Raw genomic sequence first — 19,272 nt, forward strand, 5'->3', positions numbered from 1 at the left:
TTCTAGCTTTTTCCATACAACGTCAAACACATCATCTGATTCCTCTTTTGCTTCTGAGAAAATAAAATTGGGTATTAAAATCATTTATTTAATTTTTAGCCGACTTCAAAAAGGAGGAGGTTATCAATTCGATCGGTATTTTTTTTATGTATGTACACCGATTACTCTGAGATTTATGATCCGATTTACGTAATTCTTCTTTTTTTTTGATGCAAAATAGATGTCATTTGGTCCCATAAAAAATTTACATAGTTTGGCCCAGTAGTTTTCATTTTATAAACATTTATATGAAAATATTCGTCTACCTGGATGACATAATTGTTTACTGTGTACGGCTTTTTTTCTGGATTTTTCATTCAGGTTGATTATATATTATTATTAACTGACACTAAAACGTAAAAAATAAAAAAAAACTACGTTTAAAAAACCGACTTCAAAAACTGAAATGTATCAAATAACTAAAAATTTAATTTAATACACCTCTTATGCAAACCTTTACCTTTAATATTAATAAAATACTATTATTTGTATGTGTTAGTTAGTTAGTGCCAAGCCAAATGTAATAAAGGTACCTACACTCGCCACGCGTGACTTTGAGTACAATACAGTAAGTAAGCTGTTTATAATATTATTAAGGGCTTGGCACTGACTTAAAACCTATCAGTATGTAGCACATATAAATAATAGTATTTTATTAATAGTAAAGGTAAAGTTTTGCATAAGAGGTGTATTAAATTAAATTTTTAGTTATTTGATACTTTTCAGTTTTTGAAGTCGGTTTTTTTAAACGTAGTTTTTTTTTGTATCAATCAAACTTCTCACCCTCAACTGCACATTCTTCAGAAGTGTCCTCAAGCTTCTTATATGATATATTATACAATTCGTTGATAGCACTTAATATAATAGTTCTTGCTGGACATTGGCAAATACACAATGCGTCACATATGCAAATGTCAACATTGACTGTAGGAATATTAAGAGCTTTGCCTATACTATAGGACATTTCTTGACTTGCGAATTCTAAAAAAAACATTGCATACAATTATTGTTTTCATTCTTCAGGAAAGTCTTGAATATCAACAGTTTCTATCCATGACCAAGCTGTGAATTCTCTCGCGTTATGTTCCAATCACACTCCCTCAGAAAATCTTAAAAAATCCGGCCCAAAATCTATCGTTTTCAGCTCTAACAAGGTACGTGCAAAATATTCAATAATCGGTGGAGTAGATAAGGTATTAAAGCGTAACAAACTTAAATTCGCATTTATTAAATATAATACTAATATATTAGGACGTGACCTAGCTAATAATTGCAAGTAAAAATATATATAAAAGATGAGATATAAAAAAATATAACATCTGAAACAATATGTCCGCAATAAAAATTGTGTGACTTGATATTACAACTATTACTACTTTTTTACTGCGCATGCTGTGACATTCTTAAAATATTGTGCTTTAATTACTGTTTTTAATACATATATTTAATATGAACGTTATATTATAATAACAGCTAGATATCCAATTATAAATGAATAAATAAATAAATCAAAATCAAACTTTTCAAATGTACCTCTGTATCCTCTGTATCTATCTGTATACAGCTTACATAGTTTGATACTAAAGCAATAACTTCTTACATAATACTAGCTGACCCGGCAAAAGTTTTTGGGGTATAAAAAATAGAAAACCGATTCTCAGACTTACCAAAATTACATATAAAATATTTAAAAATCCATGAAGCCGTTACGGAGGAGCATGGCAACAATCACTGTGATACGAGAATTTTATATAGATTTGTCGTTAAGCAGATGAAAATTATAATGATTTTAAGCAAAAATTTTGTTGCTTTAAAACTTTAAATAATTGCTGAGTTCGAAGTAGGTGAGGAATACTATACAAATGTAAAACATAAAAAACATACCTTCACAAGGATTGCCATGTACGAATATTAAAACTCCATTGACATACTTGTCATTATCAATCTCCTCTGTTGATGTATCATCGAGCCCTTGACAACACTCTTTCAATGGATCAACATTAGCATCCTTCAGTGATTTCAGGACATCTACAAGATGTATGATTATTTTTATTACAAAGCCATACATAACATATTATAGCAAATACATACCGTTCATAATTTCTGCTTCAGATCGCGCCTTTCTTGGTGTACTTATGTCCTTAGAAGCATTTGTTTTAGCCGGTGTTTTTGGACTCTTTGTTTTTCTGAAATGGACAAATCAATGAGAGAGTGCATTGTGAGTAGTATTAGAAATGACGTGAAAAATAATTTAAAAAGAATCAATTTTGAGAAAATAAATGCCTTTTATGTCTTTTTACTAAAACCAATCAATCATAACATGAGTATGCTTACTTAGCTGATGCTGCTTGCTTTGCGGAAGCCTTCGATGCTTGACCTTCCTCATCTATCAACCTGAAAATTTACAAATATGATTGCGACTCTCATTCACTCAGTTAGTCAGCTCACGATACCATCCACCTAAAAATCGTGAGATTATCCAACATCTTCACCCAACTCTAAAGTCGGGGTTCGGTTCTCGACAATATCTTCTTCAAAAATTTACCAATCGAAATAAAATCTCAGAAGCCGAATGAGAAGGAAATATTTTGTGTTGATACAATGAATCTGTTTGCGGCCTGTATGAGAAGACTTTTTAAGAACTGTTTCTTCAAACAGTTCTTAAAAAGTCTTCTCATAATAGAGTACTTCTACTCTATTGTACTTACTGTACGCATTTACAAAAACAAAAAAGCAAAACAGAGAGACACAGATAATGATGACATTGATCTTATTTGAGAATAATATTGATGTAGGCTCAAAAACTAAGGAGAAGAGAGTCAAGAACTTTTGTAGGAAAAGATTGAGTTTATATGGATATTAATGTTTTCTCGTAATAAATTATGTACTTAGTAAGAAATGGTTTCTTAGTTAATTTATGTGCAGTAGTAGTGGGTGCGAGAGTTTATCATCAAATTTCCTCTCCACTAATAGACTGACGATCAATCAAGGTCTTGTACCGTTGCTTGTAGGAAAGATCTAACAACGAAAGTCTAAAGATGAAGTAACTTGTTTGATTTATAAAGTTCTTAGTAAATTTGGCTAGGCAGGGAAAGAACCGAAGTAGCAACAGAGAGTGCTGACATGCCTCGTATTTTAAACTTATGCCATCACCAAGTCACGGACAATGGACAGAACTTGGTCAGTAGCACGAGTGACCCTGCCGCCGCACGGTGAAACCAAAAATAATTATTAATATGAAATTTTCTTATTATTAGAAACACCTCGGTCAAATAGGGCAAATGTAACTCGAACTTGTGACCCAAGTTCATCATTTTATCAATTGTGCCGCCATAATATTTGCAAGTTTACAATTAAAACGCAAGTTATAAATATTAGGTGAGACTGATTGATAGAATTCCGAATGCGATGATACGAACGCGCTTTGCTCTAAAAGAAGATGTTGTGACAGGACAGGAATGCTGAAATTGTTTGGACACGTTGAGCGAATGAGTGAAGAAAGAATGACTTATCAAATATATAAGGCAAGTGTGTGTGGGCAAGTCGGTCGCGGGAGACCTCGTAGAACATTCGTCGACCAAATTGGGGACGATCTGAGAAAAGGAAAGATCCGAAGCACCCGCAGCCGGATAGCATGTATGAAAAGAGTAATGAATGTAGAGGAAGCGCGTGAGGTTTGTAAGGATAGAAGCAAGTGGCATTCTATTGTCTCTGCCTACCTCGACGGGAACAAGGCGTGAGTGTGTATGTACTCGTATGTATTATAAATATTAAAGCCTGCTGTATCTTTCTTATATTATCTTTGTCGTAGGAAAAAATTTTAACTCGTTTAATTCCGCTGATAAGAAATCATTGAAAATTCTTCAAATGAAATCTCTGATAAAATGCAAAATACAAACTTTTTCACTTTTTCCTTGAACGTTGTGCAAAAATTTGTAATCTCATAAGGGAATCCATTTCCAGGTTTAATTGCTGGCACTAGCATTTCATCTGGCTTATTGTAATACTTATATAGTAATTGATAAATTTCTTCCTCTTCCTGCCATTTTCTAAAAATGAAATTCATTCAGTTGATTAATTCTTCAAATCTTTAGAGGTCCGTAAATTGATACATATTACTTTTTCGTACAATTATATTTTTAAACAAAGATGAAAATCCCCGAATACATGACCGACCACGCACCTCAAGCAGCGCCCGTTCAGGAACATTATTGTAATAAAAAAGGTAATAAATACTAAAAACTAATTAAAATATACATCCCATAATTAGTAAAATAACGTTTATTTAAATATCATTACATTAATTTTACACGATTAGATTTAGATTTGTTCTATGTTACAACTTAAGCTTATTGAAATTTACTTATTCTCTTGCAAGAGGCGAGTAGTCCTAGTAGACGAACTAACGTTTGGGTGTCGGTGTGCGCGCGCTAATTAATAATTCACTCTGATCTAAGACTTTGATAATTTTTCCATAACGCACCAAAAGAAGTATGATGCCAAAAATATATTGTAAGGAGTAGAGAAGGAGATATCTATAAAAGGCGATGTCTTACTGGCGTCGACTGACTAAGAAATGCAAATAGCCAGGCTTTCCAAGTTTCCTGGATTTTCCCCCACAAACCAGATGTATTAAGTATAAGCTAATAAGTAAGTAATAAACTTTATTATAAGTTTTATCCCTCAACACGTAGATAGAGACCTGATGATCTGAGACCTACACATTATTTATATAATGTGTAGGTCTCAGACACTTTCTACATAATTTAGCAATAGCAATTTATAATTAAGCCATAAGGCTTAATTATAAATTGCTATAATAAGTAGATTATAAGTAATTTTGTACATATTTTAATAGTTACAACAGAAATTTTAAATTTGATTTTTTTTGTGTCGACTGACTGCCGCTTCAACCGTTGACGAGTTAGGGTGTTACTCTGTTCTGAATTTTTGTACGAATATTAATTTATCCTTGTGTCAGTATTAGAAGCTTAGCAGTATAATTTATTTTGAAATTGAATTAGTTTACTATATAGTGGTTCGAGGACTTTACTGCCCACACGGCCTTCTGTCCGTCGAACTATGTGCCCTGCCCACTGCCACTTCAGCTTCGCAATCATTTGGACTATGTCGGTAACTTTGGTTCTCCTACGGATCTCCTCATTTCTGATTCGATTTCGCAGGGAAACCCCATGAGCTTTCTCATAAGGCCCATAGTTAGCGATTACGTACCGGAAGACGCAGTGTTGGTAGGCCCCCCACAAGATGGACCGACGATCTGGTCAAGATCGCCGGAATACGTTGGATGAGGGCAGCGCAGGACCGATCGTCATGGAAATCTTTGGGGACGCCTTTGTCCAGCAGTGGACGTCTTCCGGCTGATAATGATGATGATAGTGGTTCAGTTTAATTATTTAGATGTTACATTGATTTTGAACTTTGGTAGGTACAAACCCCTTTTGGTCTTATTTCCTAGAATACGACAACATACTTACACGTCACTGTGTGCTATTATTAACTCAATTGGAAACGGACAGGGGTTAGTCAAGCCAAAATATATGTCAGTTCTCTCCGCCCACGGCAATGTTGGTGGAAAATTAACATTTGGCCCAATAACATGAACTTGCGGTACAATCCCTTGTCCTGTGACTGGAATGGTCAATTTCATAGGATTCATGTGAAATTTGAAAATCAAATAACCATCGTACTGCATCTATAATTAAAAACGACAATAATTAAATATTATTTATTTAAACTTGCAATTAGTGTGCTTTCCCGGAGCATAAAAAGAAAAGGGAAGACCCAGGCCCAAGCGTGTCGTAAGATTCCACTAATGGCATTTACCAGTGGATGCTGGCTATATTATGGGTACCACAACAGAGTCTACTTCTGCTATAAAGCACTAATGTGTAAGCATTGTGTTTCAGTCTGATGGCGCCGTAGCTAGTTAAATTACTGGGCAAATGAGACTTAACATCCTATGTCTCGTCCCTTATTCTCATAGAAAAAACAGTCAGCCACTCTAGACACTAATTAAGCCACTAGCTAACACACACATTGACAAATTAAAATAGGTCACACACTATCCCGATGTGTGGGCGTGTCCACTGTGTAGTGTGTACTAATCCATGACCACTGAAACAAAATTCAACTTACCTCCATAGTTGGTTTGAACGCTATACTTAACCAGCCACCCTCGCCCGGGTCATATTTTCCTGAACTTTCAAGGACTGTCAAGGGGTTGGGTCCGGGCGTCTTTACTTTTAACGTGACGTACCAAATGCATGTCGGTTTACCACTGAAACAAGTTATTTAAAGTATATGTATTACTCTCAACGACGTTCTATACATATATTCAAATCACGTCGTTGTATAAAAACAAATCAGATATATGGAACATGCCTCAAATTACATCATAATAAGCTTCGACTGCTATATAATATACATTGCCGCATTTACTCCAGTTATTTTAAATATTATTGGTCAATAAGCAGCAATGTTAAGCATTTAAGTCCGGTCAATATATATAAGAGATTTCCACATATATAGTCACTCATCACGATATCTCTGGAACCATAAGCCGTAGAGACTTGAAATTTGGAACGGATTTTACGAAATTCCACTCGCAGTTTTTTTTTTATTATTAACAGAACAACGTCTGTCGGGTCAGCTAGTATATATATATTTAAGATCTAAATTTGAGATTTTTTTGGATTTTTCTCAAAATCAGTAAGTTTTATCAGTTTTTAAAATTATCTACAAAAATAGTCCTTATAATTTTGTGAGATATCGCGATTCTAAGAGTCACATTACACATGATATGCACATATAAGCCACGTATATACACATCAGGCACTTCAGACAAGTATAAATACCTATTTGTGTCTATTTTATATATTATATGGTACTCTTCTGAAAAAAATTATTTTCAGAGGTTTTTTTGAGGTTATTTGCCACTGCAAATAACCTCAAAAAAAAAAGCTAAGGGCTTACCACTGTACCAAGCCCTTAGCTCTCCACCAATATTTTGGGTTTCCGGGAATTTTGTTATTTGACCACTATTTTATGTCTAAATTGACCGGACTATTTATTCAGTTTAGGCGAGAGTTCAGGTTACTTTTTACGCCACACGACGAAAGAGTACAGTGTGCTTACATTGTCTTTAAGCACACGTTTGCCGTTCCACTATCAGACTGCGAGTGATATGTCCTTATATGTGTATAGAACGTCATTGGTTTTTTTTTCTTAATAATATTTATTATAATTTATTTCTCTACTAAATTTATTTTCTATACTGAAAAATACTTTATATTCAAATGTTAGAGTTTTCTTCAGTTTTATTCACGTGTTTCGCCACCACAATAGCATTGGAATCCCGCAAAGTTAGCCCCTTAATTAATAAAAAAATATATTAGGTCCTTACATATGAAATTGGCGTATTTCGTACTGACCACTTTAATCACGATGTTCTCCTCTTTGTTAAGGAATTCCAAATTCAAATTTGTACAGCTATTTACTCATGTATTTGTGCTTCCATGACCGTCATTCATTTGTTTTTTTCATCTGTTTTTTTCTGTTTGCGTCACTCATTTTACAGAATGTAAAACTTAAAGTATCGCATTATTTACGAGTACGAGTTCCGCCGTGGCACTAGTGCTGCGGAAACGACTCGAAGGGTGAATGATGTGTATGGCGGTCATGTTGCAAAAGAAAACACAGTTCGTTTTTGGTTCCAACGTTTTCGTTCTGGAAATTTCGACCTGCAGAACAAGCCCCGTGGACGGCCTGAGACCCAAGTTGATAATGAAGTATTGAAGGCTATTGTGGAAGCGGATCTATCGCAAACCACGCCCGAGTTAGCTGCAGGCTGCGGTGTTAGTGATAAAACTGTTTTAATTCACTTGAAGCAAATTGGGAACATTAAAAAGCTTGAAACCGGCAAACGCGCGTCGACTGCTGCGTTACATTACTGAACCGGCACAATAATGAAGGTATTTTAAACCAAATCATTACTATGGATTCTTTACGATAATCGGAAGCGCTCAGCGCAATGGTTGGATCCTGGCCAGCCGGCCAAATCCTGCCCCAAGCGAAAATTAACCCCAAAAAAGTTACTTGTAAGCGTTGGGTGGACTAGTGCCGGTATTGTTCATTGCAGTTTTCTCAAATCTGGCCAGACTATTACGGCTGATGTCTATTGTCAGCAATTGCAAACCATGATGGAAAAGCTAGGGGCTAAGCAACCTAGGCTGGTCAATCGCTCCACGCCACTGCTACTTCACGACAACGCTAGACCACACACTGCACAACAGACGGCTACCAAATTAGGAGAGCTTCAATTGGAATGTCTAAGACATCCTCCGTACTCCCCGGACCTTGCTTCAACAGATTACCATTTTTTTCGAAATTTGGACAACTTCTTGCAAGGGAAAAAATTTAATTCTGATGGGGTCAGTCCAAATCGCCTTCACAGATTTTATTGATTCCCGCCCAACTGGTTTTTTTAGTAAAGGGATCAATGAACTACATATTAGATGGCAAAAGTGCATAGAAAACAATGGTTCATACTTTGATTAATTAAATATATTATATTTAAAAATATTCGACTTTTTGTTCCTCCCATACAAAACGCCAATTTCATATGTAAGGACCTAATATTTAAATTTTACCGTAACGTTGCGTACATACATATTTTTAAGTGGAATAGTACTGATCACTTTATCACCACATCTAACAGATCCAAAGTCTAATATTTGAATATTAGATGCTAAATATGGTACTGCACAGAGAGCTTTTATTTGAACAGGAATCGTTACACCATAGGGAACCTGAAATTAAGCAAAAATACATGGATATAATCGAGACAACATTCCATGTAATAAAGATAACTAATATAAGACAAAAGGAATCAATAATTTATATCTACATTTAGCAAACAAAAGGATAATTAGCTTTCGCCTACTATTCTGCTCAAGCAAAACTCTGTCTACGCGCCTCTTATGCTGAGTATCCGTTCAGTTGGGTTAAGACCGCGCTTTGAAAACAACGCCACGCAATGACAAACTGTCCAAATAACAGCATATCGAACTTAAAAAGGGTGGAGTGTCGTATTTCAGCTAAGTGCCCCCTTAATTTAACAAAATTGTGTAACCCACTTGACTTTTTTTTCATCATTTTGCTAAATAATTACATTTCAATTGCTAAAGCAAAATGTTCTTGCCTCGTGTTCGTGTCCGAGCTTCTAATGAGCGCATACAATAAACTTTGAACAATACTATTCACGAAATAAGTTATATAACTATTTACGATATATAACGCCGCTCGGAACTTTTTTGACGACCTTTTAATAGGCGATTGGGAGTCTTGTTGTTTGTTGTATGTCAATGATTTTGTGTCATTATTTTACTACAAAATCTTATTGCACGCATTACAGCCGCGTGTGTGAGTATAGATAATCATAGCATGTAAGTAAGACAGAATTATAAGCGATGCAAATTTAGATTCATATTATATATGTCGTACTCAAGAATGTCGAGCCAAGAAACCAATACATAGAGGAGTCGTCTTAGTTAGGGTGTGATCGGCCTGCGGTGCGAATGCGGGTGAGAGCGGGCACCGGGCGAGTACCGAGTGGGCAGTCAGGGAAAAACTATCGAGCGAGGCGGTTGTGTACACCCGGAACACCAGATTCTTGCTACATAATACACACATCAAAAAAGTCTAAGCAGCATGTACTAATTTAAATTTTAGGATGGTTTTTCACATTATAACGTTGTATTTTATTTTTAAAATAATATTTTTAGGGTCCTATGATGTAAAAATAACAGCTGTTGTCTTTATAAGTTCTTTTAATAACATAAATTATCAATATTAGAATATACTGCAGAAACTAAGGTACATAAGCAACTAAACATTTTTTTAACAAACTGAAATTTATAAAGAAAGTGAATTTATTGTGAAATAATAGGATAATTTAATACAAAGTATGGCCTCCTCTGCTATTCAGAACTTGTCAGCCACGATTATTCATTGAATTAATGAGACTGTTTATGTCATCTTATGGAGCATGTCCCATGCGTGCTCGATGGGGTTGAGGTCTGGCGATAGTGCAGGCCAGGGCAATACCCGGATGCTTTCCCATGCCAAGTATTGACTGGTTCGCTTGCTGTATGTGAACGCGCATTATCATGCATTAACGTAAAATCGGAGCCAAAGTTTTGTGCAATTGGATGGACATAAGATCTGAGAATATGCTCAACGTAATTTTCAGCGTTCATGTTTCCAATTACAAAAACGAGCTCAGTTCGCCTGTTTTTCATAATACCCGCCCATACCATAACTGTTGAGCCGCTGTATGGATGAACTTCCTGAATGCACCTGAGCCTTTCAGTATTTCCAGGCCGACGGTACACTCGCTGCCTTCTTGTATCAGGCCCAAACCCGAATCGCGACTCATCGGATAATTCATAATTTTATCCCATTGTTCCTGGGTCTATGTTCTGTACACCATTCATGTGGGCACCTGATTGGGCCATACTCATGAAGTCGATTTCGCAGTTTGGAGACTCACATCAACACCACTTGAATTTTGTAGCCTCAAACTAATCTCTCGAGCGGTTAACATCGGCTGGCGTCTTGCAGTCTTGCCGAGTGGTTGTACTCCTTTTACGACCTGAATGCTGTTCAGCGGGTTCCCTTGTAATATTGTAGCGGTGCAAAAGACGACAAATAACACTTCTATGAATGCCAAAATGCCGAGATACCTGATATTGATTACTTCCCGCTTGCAACATCCGTACAGCTCTTTGCATTTCATTTGCCGTCAAATGACGTCACTCCATGACGTAAAGAATACATACCTATGCACTTTGAGTGAATAAAGACTCAGAAATTAGATAATATAATGGTAAATTTGTTATATCATGCATGTTACTTAGACTTTTTTGATGTGTGTATATCTTTGTGAAGTGAAACGTTTCTTGCTGATTATTGTACCGTGTGTTGGTAAGACTGTGTTTGACTTGTTGTCGTGTTAAATGCCCACAACAATGGACAACAACGAAGATCCTGACCATGTGACCGGCATTGCCCTATCATATATATTTATAATCGAATTATTATAACCTACAAATTTTACAGTATTTTAATAAGCTCGATGTTCTTAATTAGTAACAAATCAAAACCTCTATGTTGAATGATGTTTCAACAAACTGTTCCAATTCAGTAAAATCTGTTGAATTCGGTGTAAACGTTGCTTCCAATTTTCCCGTTTCGCCCGGATTCAATTTGCCGCAAATTTTTAGACCTAGCCATGAAGGCAAATGGGTTCCTTTAGCCAAATGTAGTTTGGTGACGATTGGGCCATAGTTAATTATATCCACGCAGCATTGGATCTGAAAATGTACAAAAGTACTAAATACGTATTCTTCTATAAATATTAAATCAAACTTCCTTATTAAATGTCAGCATCTGTGCACTTGATCATAATGTTTACGCTGTTATTTCATTTCTATCCACTTTGTTTTTGCATAAAATCGTAGTACAGTATTGTGTATTTGTCATATTGTTAAATTTCTCATGTAAGTAAATTCTGTATTCTTCTTGAGAATAAAGTTTCTTTAATCAGGTACGCCTACGCTTAGAGTACGCATCTACGATTCCTCATTATATATTTTTCGGAAGAGAAATGAATGAAATGTCCATGAAAAGAAAAATAAAAGAAGCTCTTGAAACTTGCAGGGAATTTATTCAGTAGCCAGGTTCTTAAGCAATTGCAAGATGTAAACAATTTTAAGACGAGTTTGGTCACCAGTGAAACAACTAATCTTTACTATGTAGTACTACACCTGGGAACGTCCCCTCGCACCTGACAGCCGATTAGAACTGCCCTTCTGCTAGGGATGTCGATCTCAAATCGATTAATCGAAGAATCGTTTCCTCGGACAAAATAAATCGATTTTTTAAAACGATATGTCGTACTGAATCCATTCAGTGAATCGATATTTTACCCTTGAACATCGACTTTCGATTTTTTCTGTTTTGGTAAAAAATCATTTGTTAGCTGATGCGACAATTTTAGATCCTAGATTTAAAAAAAATCACTTTGCTGATCAAGTAGCCTGTTCTCGAGCAATAAATAGAATAAATACTTCAATTTTAGATATTCAATCACAGCAACAACTTCCACAAAATAATAGTGAAGAATTCAACGCAATAGAAGGGACTGATTTAGAAGAAGGAATTTGGGATTTTCATAAGTTGTTTGTTAAAAAGCAACTCTCTACACATAATACTTGCACTTGCACTGGAAAGTTAAGGCTTAAAGGAAGAGTTTAAACACTATTTATCACAGGCAGTTGTGCACCTAAAGTATGATCCTATACTTTATTGGCAAGAACAAAAAAACTCTATTTATCACCATGTTCACTCAATAGCCGTGATGTATATGAGTATCATAGGATCATCGACTTGACAGATTGTTGTTTTTAAAAAGCTTAGATATGAAGCATTAAAAACTATAAGCTATGTTATCTATAAGCTATGTTGTAACAAATACATTTAGAAAATTGTGCACGACAATCATAAATTGCTTAAATTTTGTAAAGTTATATATCGAATATTAAAGCATTTGAATCGAGTGGACGTGGACGGTGCGCGGCTCAAGCGATAGGTAGTTGAGTGACCGGTTTGAAGAAGAATCGCGGGGGGCATTCACGAGATCGACCACGGAGGACGGACGTATCATGTTGAATCGCTGATCGCGCTGCTCATAGTCAACAGCCTCGTCGTACAAATTATAGAAGCAAATTGAAGTTTCATCTACAGACCACTATTATTAGAATAGCAAAAGAAGGAACAAAAATAAATGTCTTCTTTTATATCTGATCTGATATTTTGATATGGTAATAAAAATAATTGTAATTATCGAATTCCCTGAACTAAAAAAATCCTGATTTTACTGATAAAAGATCCCAGAGATAGTTTATTATGGTATCATTCTTGTTTTTCATAAAATGGATTATATTTCCATTGTAAATACAAATTGGAAAAAAATCGATTTTTTTCAAGTCGATTTTTTAGACTAAGATTTTTTTATGAATCGATTTATCAAATTACGATTCGAATAGATTTAAAAATCGATCTTTTTTGAAAAGAATCGCCATCCCTACCTTCTGCTGTACTGTGCATTCCTTACATAGCACTCAACGTCACACGGTTAATGTCACTGTCGATGTCATAACAGTGACAATGACCGTTATTGTTAACACATACTCAGTTCAGACTAGATGTTAATACACTACAAATAGTAAAAGGTAAAATTCCAAGCAATTTATTTGATTGATATTGAGCCACGTTCATAAATAATTACAAATAATAAACTATGTTAAGACGAGGGCATTATATAAAATATATAGTAATGGTTAAGTTCCAATCATTTTATATGCTAAATGTCTCTAGTGCAACATTATAATAGGAAGTAGCGCTAATAGATTAAAAGGAATATTTACGGTACTGCCAGTTATGACCACTCCATAGTCAATCACATACGGCGTCGTAAGAAACCCGGGTATCGGGACCTGTTTGGAAGCTGTGAAGAACGTATTAAGTATTTCTGGATGCAATTCAACATGATTGATCACCAACATTCTTTCAATAGCCAATTCAATATCGAAGATTGATGGATATGCATCCTGAAATGGAAAAGAACCTTATAGTTAATCTTATGAACTTGATTTGAAATTGAAAGTAACATTAGTGGTGTTGTATACATGCTACATTGATATTTTTTATGACAACGGGACGAGACGAGCAGGACATTCAGCTGATGGTAATTGATAAGCCCTGCCCATAACAACATAGTACCGCTCAGAATTCTGGAAAACCTAACATTCTGAGCGCACTACAGTTTCACTCTTCACCTCGAGACATAAGATGTTAAGTCTCATTTGCAACAAACAAAATTCTTCCAACCATTTATGAATATCATTCTTTGATTAAGAGATTCCTAGTAAATATTTCTTATAATGAAACTATTGGTAATGTAGTGATTAAATATTTTTGAATGGTTTACTTTTACCTACCTATAATAATATGTTGGCGAAAAAGTATCTTTGTATTTTTGACTTAAACTCTTGAGTTTAAGTTCATAATTATCTCGATATTTTCTTTATATTTAATTACTTATACTATATGTGTCATTTTGTTCATTAGAATTGTTTTGCCAAGAGAATTTTAGTCGGAAATTTGAAGGTCAAGGAAAGGTCAGGGCTGTATGGCGTATGCATTATGAGTGGCTAGAAATATGTGTGGTCTATCCTTATGGTGATGTTGAAAGACCACATCCATTCTATTCTGGTCTTGTAACTTGTAGCTTTATTCTTTTTTTATAGAAGAGGAGGGGAAACAAGCGTACCGATCATCGGGTGTTAAGTGATAACCAATACTCTTGCAAGAGAAGAGGAATCACAGGAGCATTTTCGGCCTTTAAGAAAGGTGTACGAGGTATTTTTGGAGGTACCCACGTCGTAGCGTCCCCGAAACACCGGACAAGGAAGCTCATTCCACAGCTTTATTGTACGTGAAAGAAAAATCCTTGAAAACATCATTGTGGAGGAACCAGATGGTGGGGATTATAATCTAACTTATGGTGTGTCGAGCTAAGATGGAATTCGATGGCAGGAATCAGATAAAACAGCTCCTCGGAAAACTCCCCGTGATAAATGTGGTAGAAGACTCACAATGAAGCGACATCTCTACGCAACGCCAAGTGATCTAGCCGTTCACAGGCTCCCCAACAATAATAATCTTTTTTTAATGTGTTCTCGTTAATGCCAGAGATTTAATTACATGTATAATTATAAACTCTGTACGAAAAGACTTTTCCCCGACCTATTTTCTATTTGAAGTCGATATTATTATGGAGCGAAGAAGAAGTAAAAAGAGATTATCTATTACCCAAGGTGAACACAAGTGCCACTCCTTTTGGAACATCGGATCTTCAAAACATTTATCAAAGGAAGGTGAATTTAAATGTTCCGTTGATACTCTCATGAAAATTTCTCTCACAGCTTCTAGGTACTCCTCGGTAAGTGATGGAATTGCTTGATATCCCAGCAAAGGATGCAGCTTGAATAGTAAAATATTCGTTGCATAGAAGATAATAGATTATAAAATAAATAAAATATAGATATAAAATAGTATTTACTTTTACTATTTCTGGACGAGGTAAACTTATATAAACTTGGGGTATTACACCCCAACCAAACACTTCAATTGGTAATAACGGAAGATGTCCTATTTCAAGTAAAAATATACTATTAAAGTAACCCATAGCACCAGGCTTCACTTCGATATTAACATTTATATATTCCTCCGGCTCCAATTTTTTCTTATCCGGATCAACACTGACAATGGTTCCGTGTAAGGCATTGACATATTTAGGTTCGTTCAAATAAGTTGTATACTCGAAAGGAAGTTGTGCTATGTTTGATATTGTAAATTGCTCAATTGCGTTTTCATGAAAAGATCTTATTTTGAAATTAATATTTTGCGTACTGAGCCTATACATCAGATCACAACTTTGACCCGTTACTTGTATTGTCTCATTCGGCCCTCCAAGTACTTCACATTCTAGTACTGCTCTTATATTCATATTTACCGTAGGCCGGAAAATAACTTGCACGTATTGTATTTCATTCGGCTTCAACAAGCCACGATGTGGCGATAACTGTAAAACATCACTTATCAAAGTACTGCTGCTTTTATTTAACTTCGAAAATTTATGGATCCATTCGAATTGCGAATTATATTCCACGTCAATCATCGGCGTTATTATTTTCATCATCATATATCGTTTGTTAGAAAGATCATCAAAATTCTGGTCCATTGTCATTGCTAAAATACTAGATTCTTTTATTACTGTACTTGTTGCCCTTGGATGCTCTTTCACTTTATCAAGTTTATCCATATTTTCAGCAGTCGACATAGATATTGCTTGAGTCCTGCTTGCTAAAATTTCGTACAAATCTGCATCTAAAAATTATATATTTACCCGTTAATCAACATAGTAACCGGACATAAAATTAATTTGATATAATATTTACCTGTTGTTTCACTTTCATTTGGTGACGATTTTTGATTAATTACTTTAGTTTCCTGTTTAAGAATGTCAAGCTGGAAATGAACACAGAAATAAAGTTATGTATTATACATTTCATCATAATAATAATTGTAAATTGAAAAGATTCGTTTCTTACCATTTTTGTATCAGTTATAGAGTACTTTTTCCAATTGAATCTATAGCAAACAAGGAGTGGAGTAACATTTTGTATTTTTATAGTTCTACTTTCTATGCTACCATTAAGAACACACTGAAAATCCACACGCGGTGTAAGAATGCTCATGTTAGGAAAATTAATTTTTCCAATCAACTTGATAGCATCCTGAAACCACAACTCAGTTTTAGCACAAAAATCGTATTTTGAATTTATATTCATTAAAGCGATTTGTGTTTCATACTTTATTCTTATGTCCTTTAAATTTGATTTTCATTAAATCACAATAAACGCGTGATTTAAGGGTTGTATGTTTTGTAGTATCGAATAAAACTTGTATTTTCATAGTTTCCTGATCATCCAACCGTTCCTCTATTGCGTGCGTTAAACTAAAAGCTAGTTTAATTTTGTATATATCTTGAAAGAAGTGTAAAGGTTCATTTCTCAATGGGTCCACAGGTTTTTGTGTTAAGAAGTCAGTAAAAACTTTTGATTGATAAGGCCCAGATACTGATAACATATTTGATATATTTAAATCAGATTTGTTGTAACATATACATCCACAGAGATTTAAGTCTTTTTGTAATACTTTATACGATCCTTTGTGAATCATAGCAAATGGAGGCTTAACACTTATGTCGAAGTCTAAAGGTAATTTAGACACATTTTTTATTGTAACGATATCTGAAAAGTACAAAACACATTATAGGAGTCTTCCAACTATACTTATTACTATTAATATATCTTGATTATTAATTCTATAATCGGACCTGTTAATTTGTAATATTCACTATAAGGTCCATAGTCATATTGGCAATCTATTATATTCGAAGATATCTCAATTTTTGGATCAACGAATTCTGCTATAACTAGACATTCTAGTAGAAGTTCCTTTTTATTTATGCCCTCGACACTTCCAACTAAATACCACATTTCTTTAACAGTTGCTACTTTATATGATAAGCCAGTAATGGACAGTTCCATTTTTTCTCCTGCTGCCATTTTAAAATTTCTTGGGTCCAAGTTAAAAAATCCACTACTATAAAAGATACATTTGATCAGTCAGTGAATATAATTTTAAATACAACAAGATTTTGATAAGTTTGATTCTTACGTAGCTTGTTGTTTAGTTTTTGGTGCCTTATAGTGTTCACTCCATTCAAGAGCATGCAATCGAGTGCCACAATTTTCCATTATCACTTTACAATTTAAGGGAATTCTCGTAAAATGGCGTCCAAGTTCAATTTTGTCTCTTGAATCTCCAACGGTTATACTTGTCCCAACTCCAGTTGCTGACAAAGGAACCACCTATATTTAAATTAGTTTGCTGTAGTTATAATGGGGGTGCCGAAGAGGAGATTTTGGGATTTACTTAATCGTGGCAGTTATCATAAGAAAGGATACTATATAATATATGGTAGGGGTATATTATCCTACCTTACCGTGTACTGGGACCGTGCAATTTCTGTAGCTGATCAGATTAGTAAAAATATTAGATCGCCAGAAATTCTAAAGAGACTCAAATTAAAGTTAGGTGGGTATAATTTATAAAAAGTGCATTTATGAAATCAGACGATTTGATTATACTGCACTTAGTTGTTGTTAGAAAAAGAATTGACTTTGCGTTTGAATTTTCTTGATTTGTGGGAAATAGTTACTAAATAACAATTAATATATAATCTGCCGGATTTCCACAAGAAGAGATAATAAAGATCCTGTCTGAAGATGAGAGCCTCCTGCAGGGGTTAAAAAGTTGCAGAGAACAATTTTGTTAATATAATCCATCCTTTTTCTTACTTCTTCATCCTTTATTATCATCTAACATATTCAGGCGATCTTGACCACATCGTCGGTCCATCTTGTGGGGGGCCTACCAACACTTCGTATTCCGGTACGTGGTCGCCATTCGAGGACTTTTCTGCCCCATCGGCCATCTGTCCGTCGAGCTATGTGCCCCGCCACTTCAGGTTTGCAATCATTTGTGCTATGTCGGTGGCTTTAGTTCTCCTACGGATCTCCTCATTTCTGATTCGATCTCGCAGGGAAAGCCCTCTGAGCGACCATGAGTTTTCTCATCAAGCCCATAGTTAGCGACCACGTCTGCGTACTGTAAGCCATCACGGGCAACACACACTGGTTGAAAACCTTCGTCTTCAAACAGGTGCCTACTACTATTGAATAGGTGCCTACAAATAAATAAAATTGCTCACAATATCCTTCACTTTTTCTAATTGAACAATCGCTTTATTTGTATAAGTGTCTGCATCTACTAAATAAAGGCATAGTTGCAATTCTGTCTCCGATTCCGGCTCAATATGACCTTCTGCTGGATATATTTGCCACCGGCTATCACGGTTTAACTAGAATACAAGAAAAACAATTAATGTCATAAGTATGATTAAAAAATAAAACACCAAAAACAAAACATTAACTCACTAAAAACACTTTGAAGTTGACAACAACTGGCGAATCATTGCACAATAGTAGTGTTCTGTATGATTTTGTAAGCAATTTAGCTTGTCCCCAATGCAGGGCGACAGGCGTGCAGGTTACAATCGGTCTTACTCCACAACCATAGATATGACATATTTCTACAGGTGTTGATAACCCGAAGAGGTTTAAGCTAGAAAAAAAATATTAGTAACTTTCAGCAAGGTGTCATCCAAAATTTACGTCACACGTAACGAGGGAGGGAGGAGGGTCGATGAAGTGTGCCAAGTGGCGGGGAGGGGTCACGAATATTGTGACATCACGTTGTTTTAACATATAAATCAAATCGCATTAACACACTTTTAAAATGAACAAAACAAAGTGATTTAGGAAATATTTACCGCCAGCTATTTGATGCATACTTATGCTGATAAAAAAAAACAAAGTCTTCAAGTAGAAGCTAACACTTTACGGAAAGGCATGAAAAGTAGTGATAATATTGAAAGTGAAGTGGAATCTAAAGTCAAAG

At 35.1% G+C, this 19,272-nt stretch overlaps 1 protein-coding gene across 1 annotated transcript; it reads right to left on the bottom strand.

Annotated features, from left to right (window-relative positions):
- Positions 1 to 11,204: 11,204 nt before the first annotated feature.
- LOC126969174 (hydrocephalus-inducing protein homolog) lies at positions 11,205 to 17,663 on the bottom strand. The gene is made up of 9 exons (XM_050814494.1): positions 17,428 to 17,663; positions 17,084 to 17,352; positions 16,558 to 16,997; positions 16,296 to 16,481; positions 16,143 to 16,212; positions 15,245 to 16,047; positions 14,995 to 15,165; positions 13,548 to 13,730; positions 11,205 to 11,432 (listed from the first exon to the last, which is right to left on the bottom strand). Exons 1-9 carry the CDS (start codon positions 17,505 to 17,507, stop codon positions 11,205 to 11,207), a joined length of 2,430 nt encoding a protein of 809 aa, XP_050670451.1. The 5' UTR covers positions 17,508 to 17,663.
- Between the last annotated feature and the right edge of the window lie 1,609 nt (positions 17,664 to 19,272).

Source organism: Leptidea sinapis, chromosome 17, assembly GCF_905404315.1.
Source record: "Leptidea sinapis chromosome 17, ilLepSina1.1, whole genome shotgun sequence".
NCBI classification, from domain to species: domain Eukaryota; kingdom Metazoa; phylum Arthropoda; class Insecta; order Lepidoptera; family Pieridae; genus Leptidea; species Leptidea sinapis.

Excerpts from the sequence above, each read along its gene's own strand:
- LOC126969174 (XM_050814494.1), bottom strand. The coding sequence starts at position 17,507 with ATGGAAAATTGTGGCACTCGATTGCATGCTCTTGAATGGAGTGAACAC. Across the intron at positions 17,353-17,427 it reads AAAACTAAACAACAAGCTAC|TAGTGGATTTTTTAACTTGG; the intron begins GTAAGAATCAAA and ends TATCTTTTATAG. Across the intron at positions 11,433-13,547 it reads TGGTCATAACTGGCAGTACC|ATCCAATGCTGCGTGGATAT; the intron begins GTAAATATTCCT and ends GTACATTTTCAG.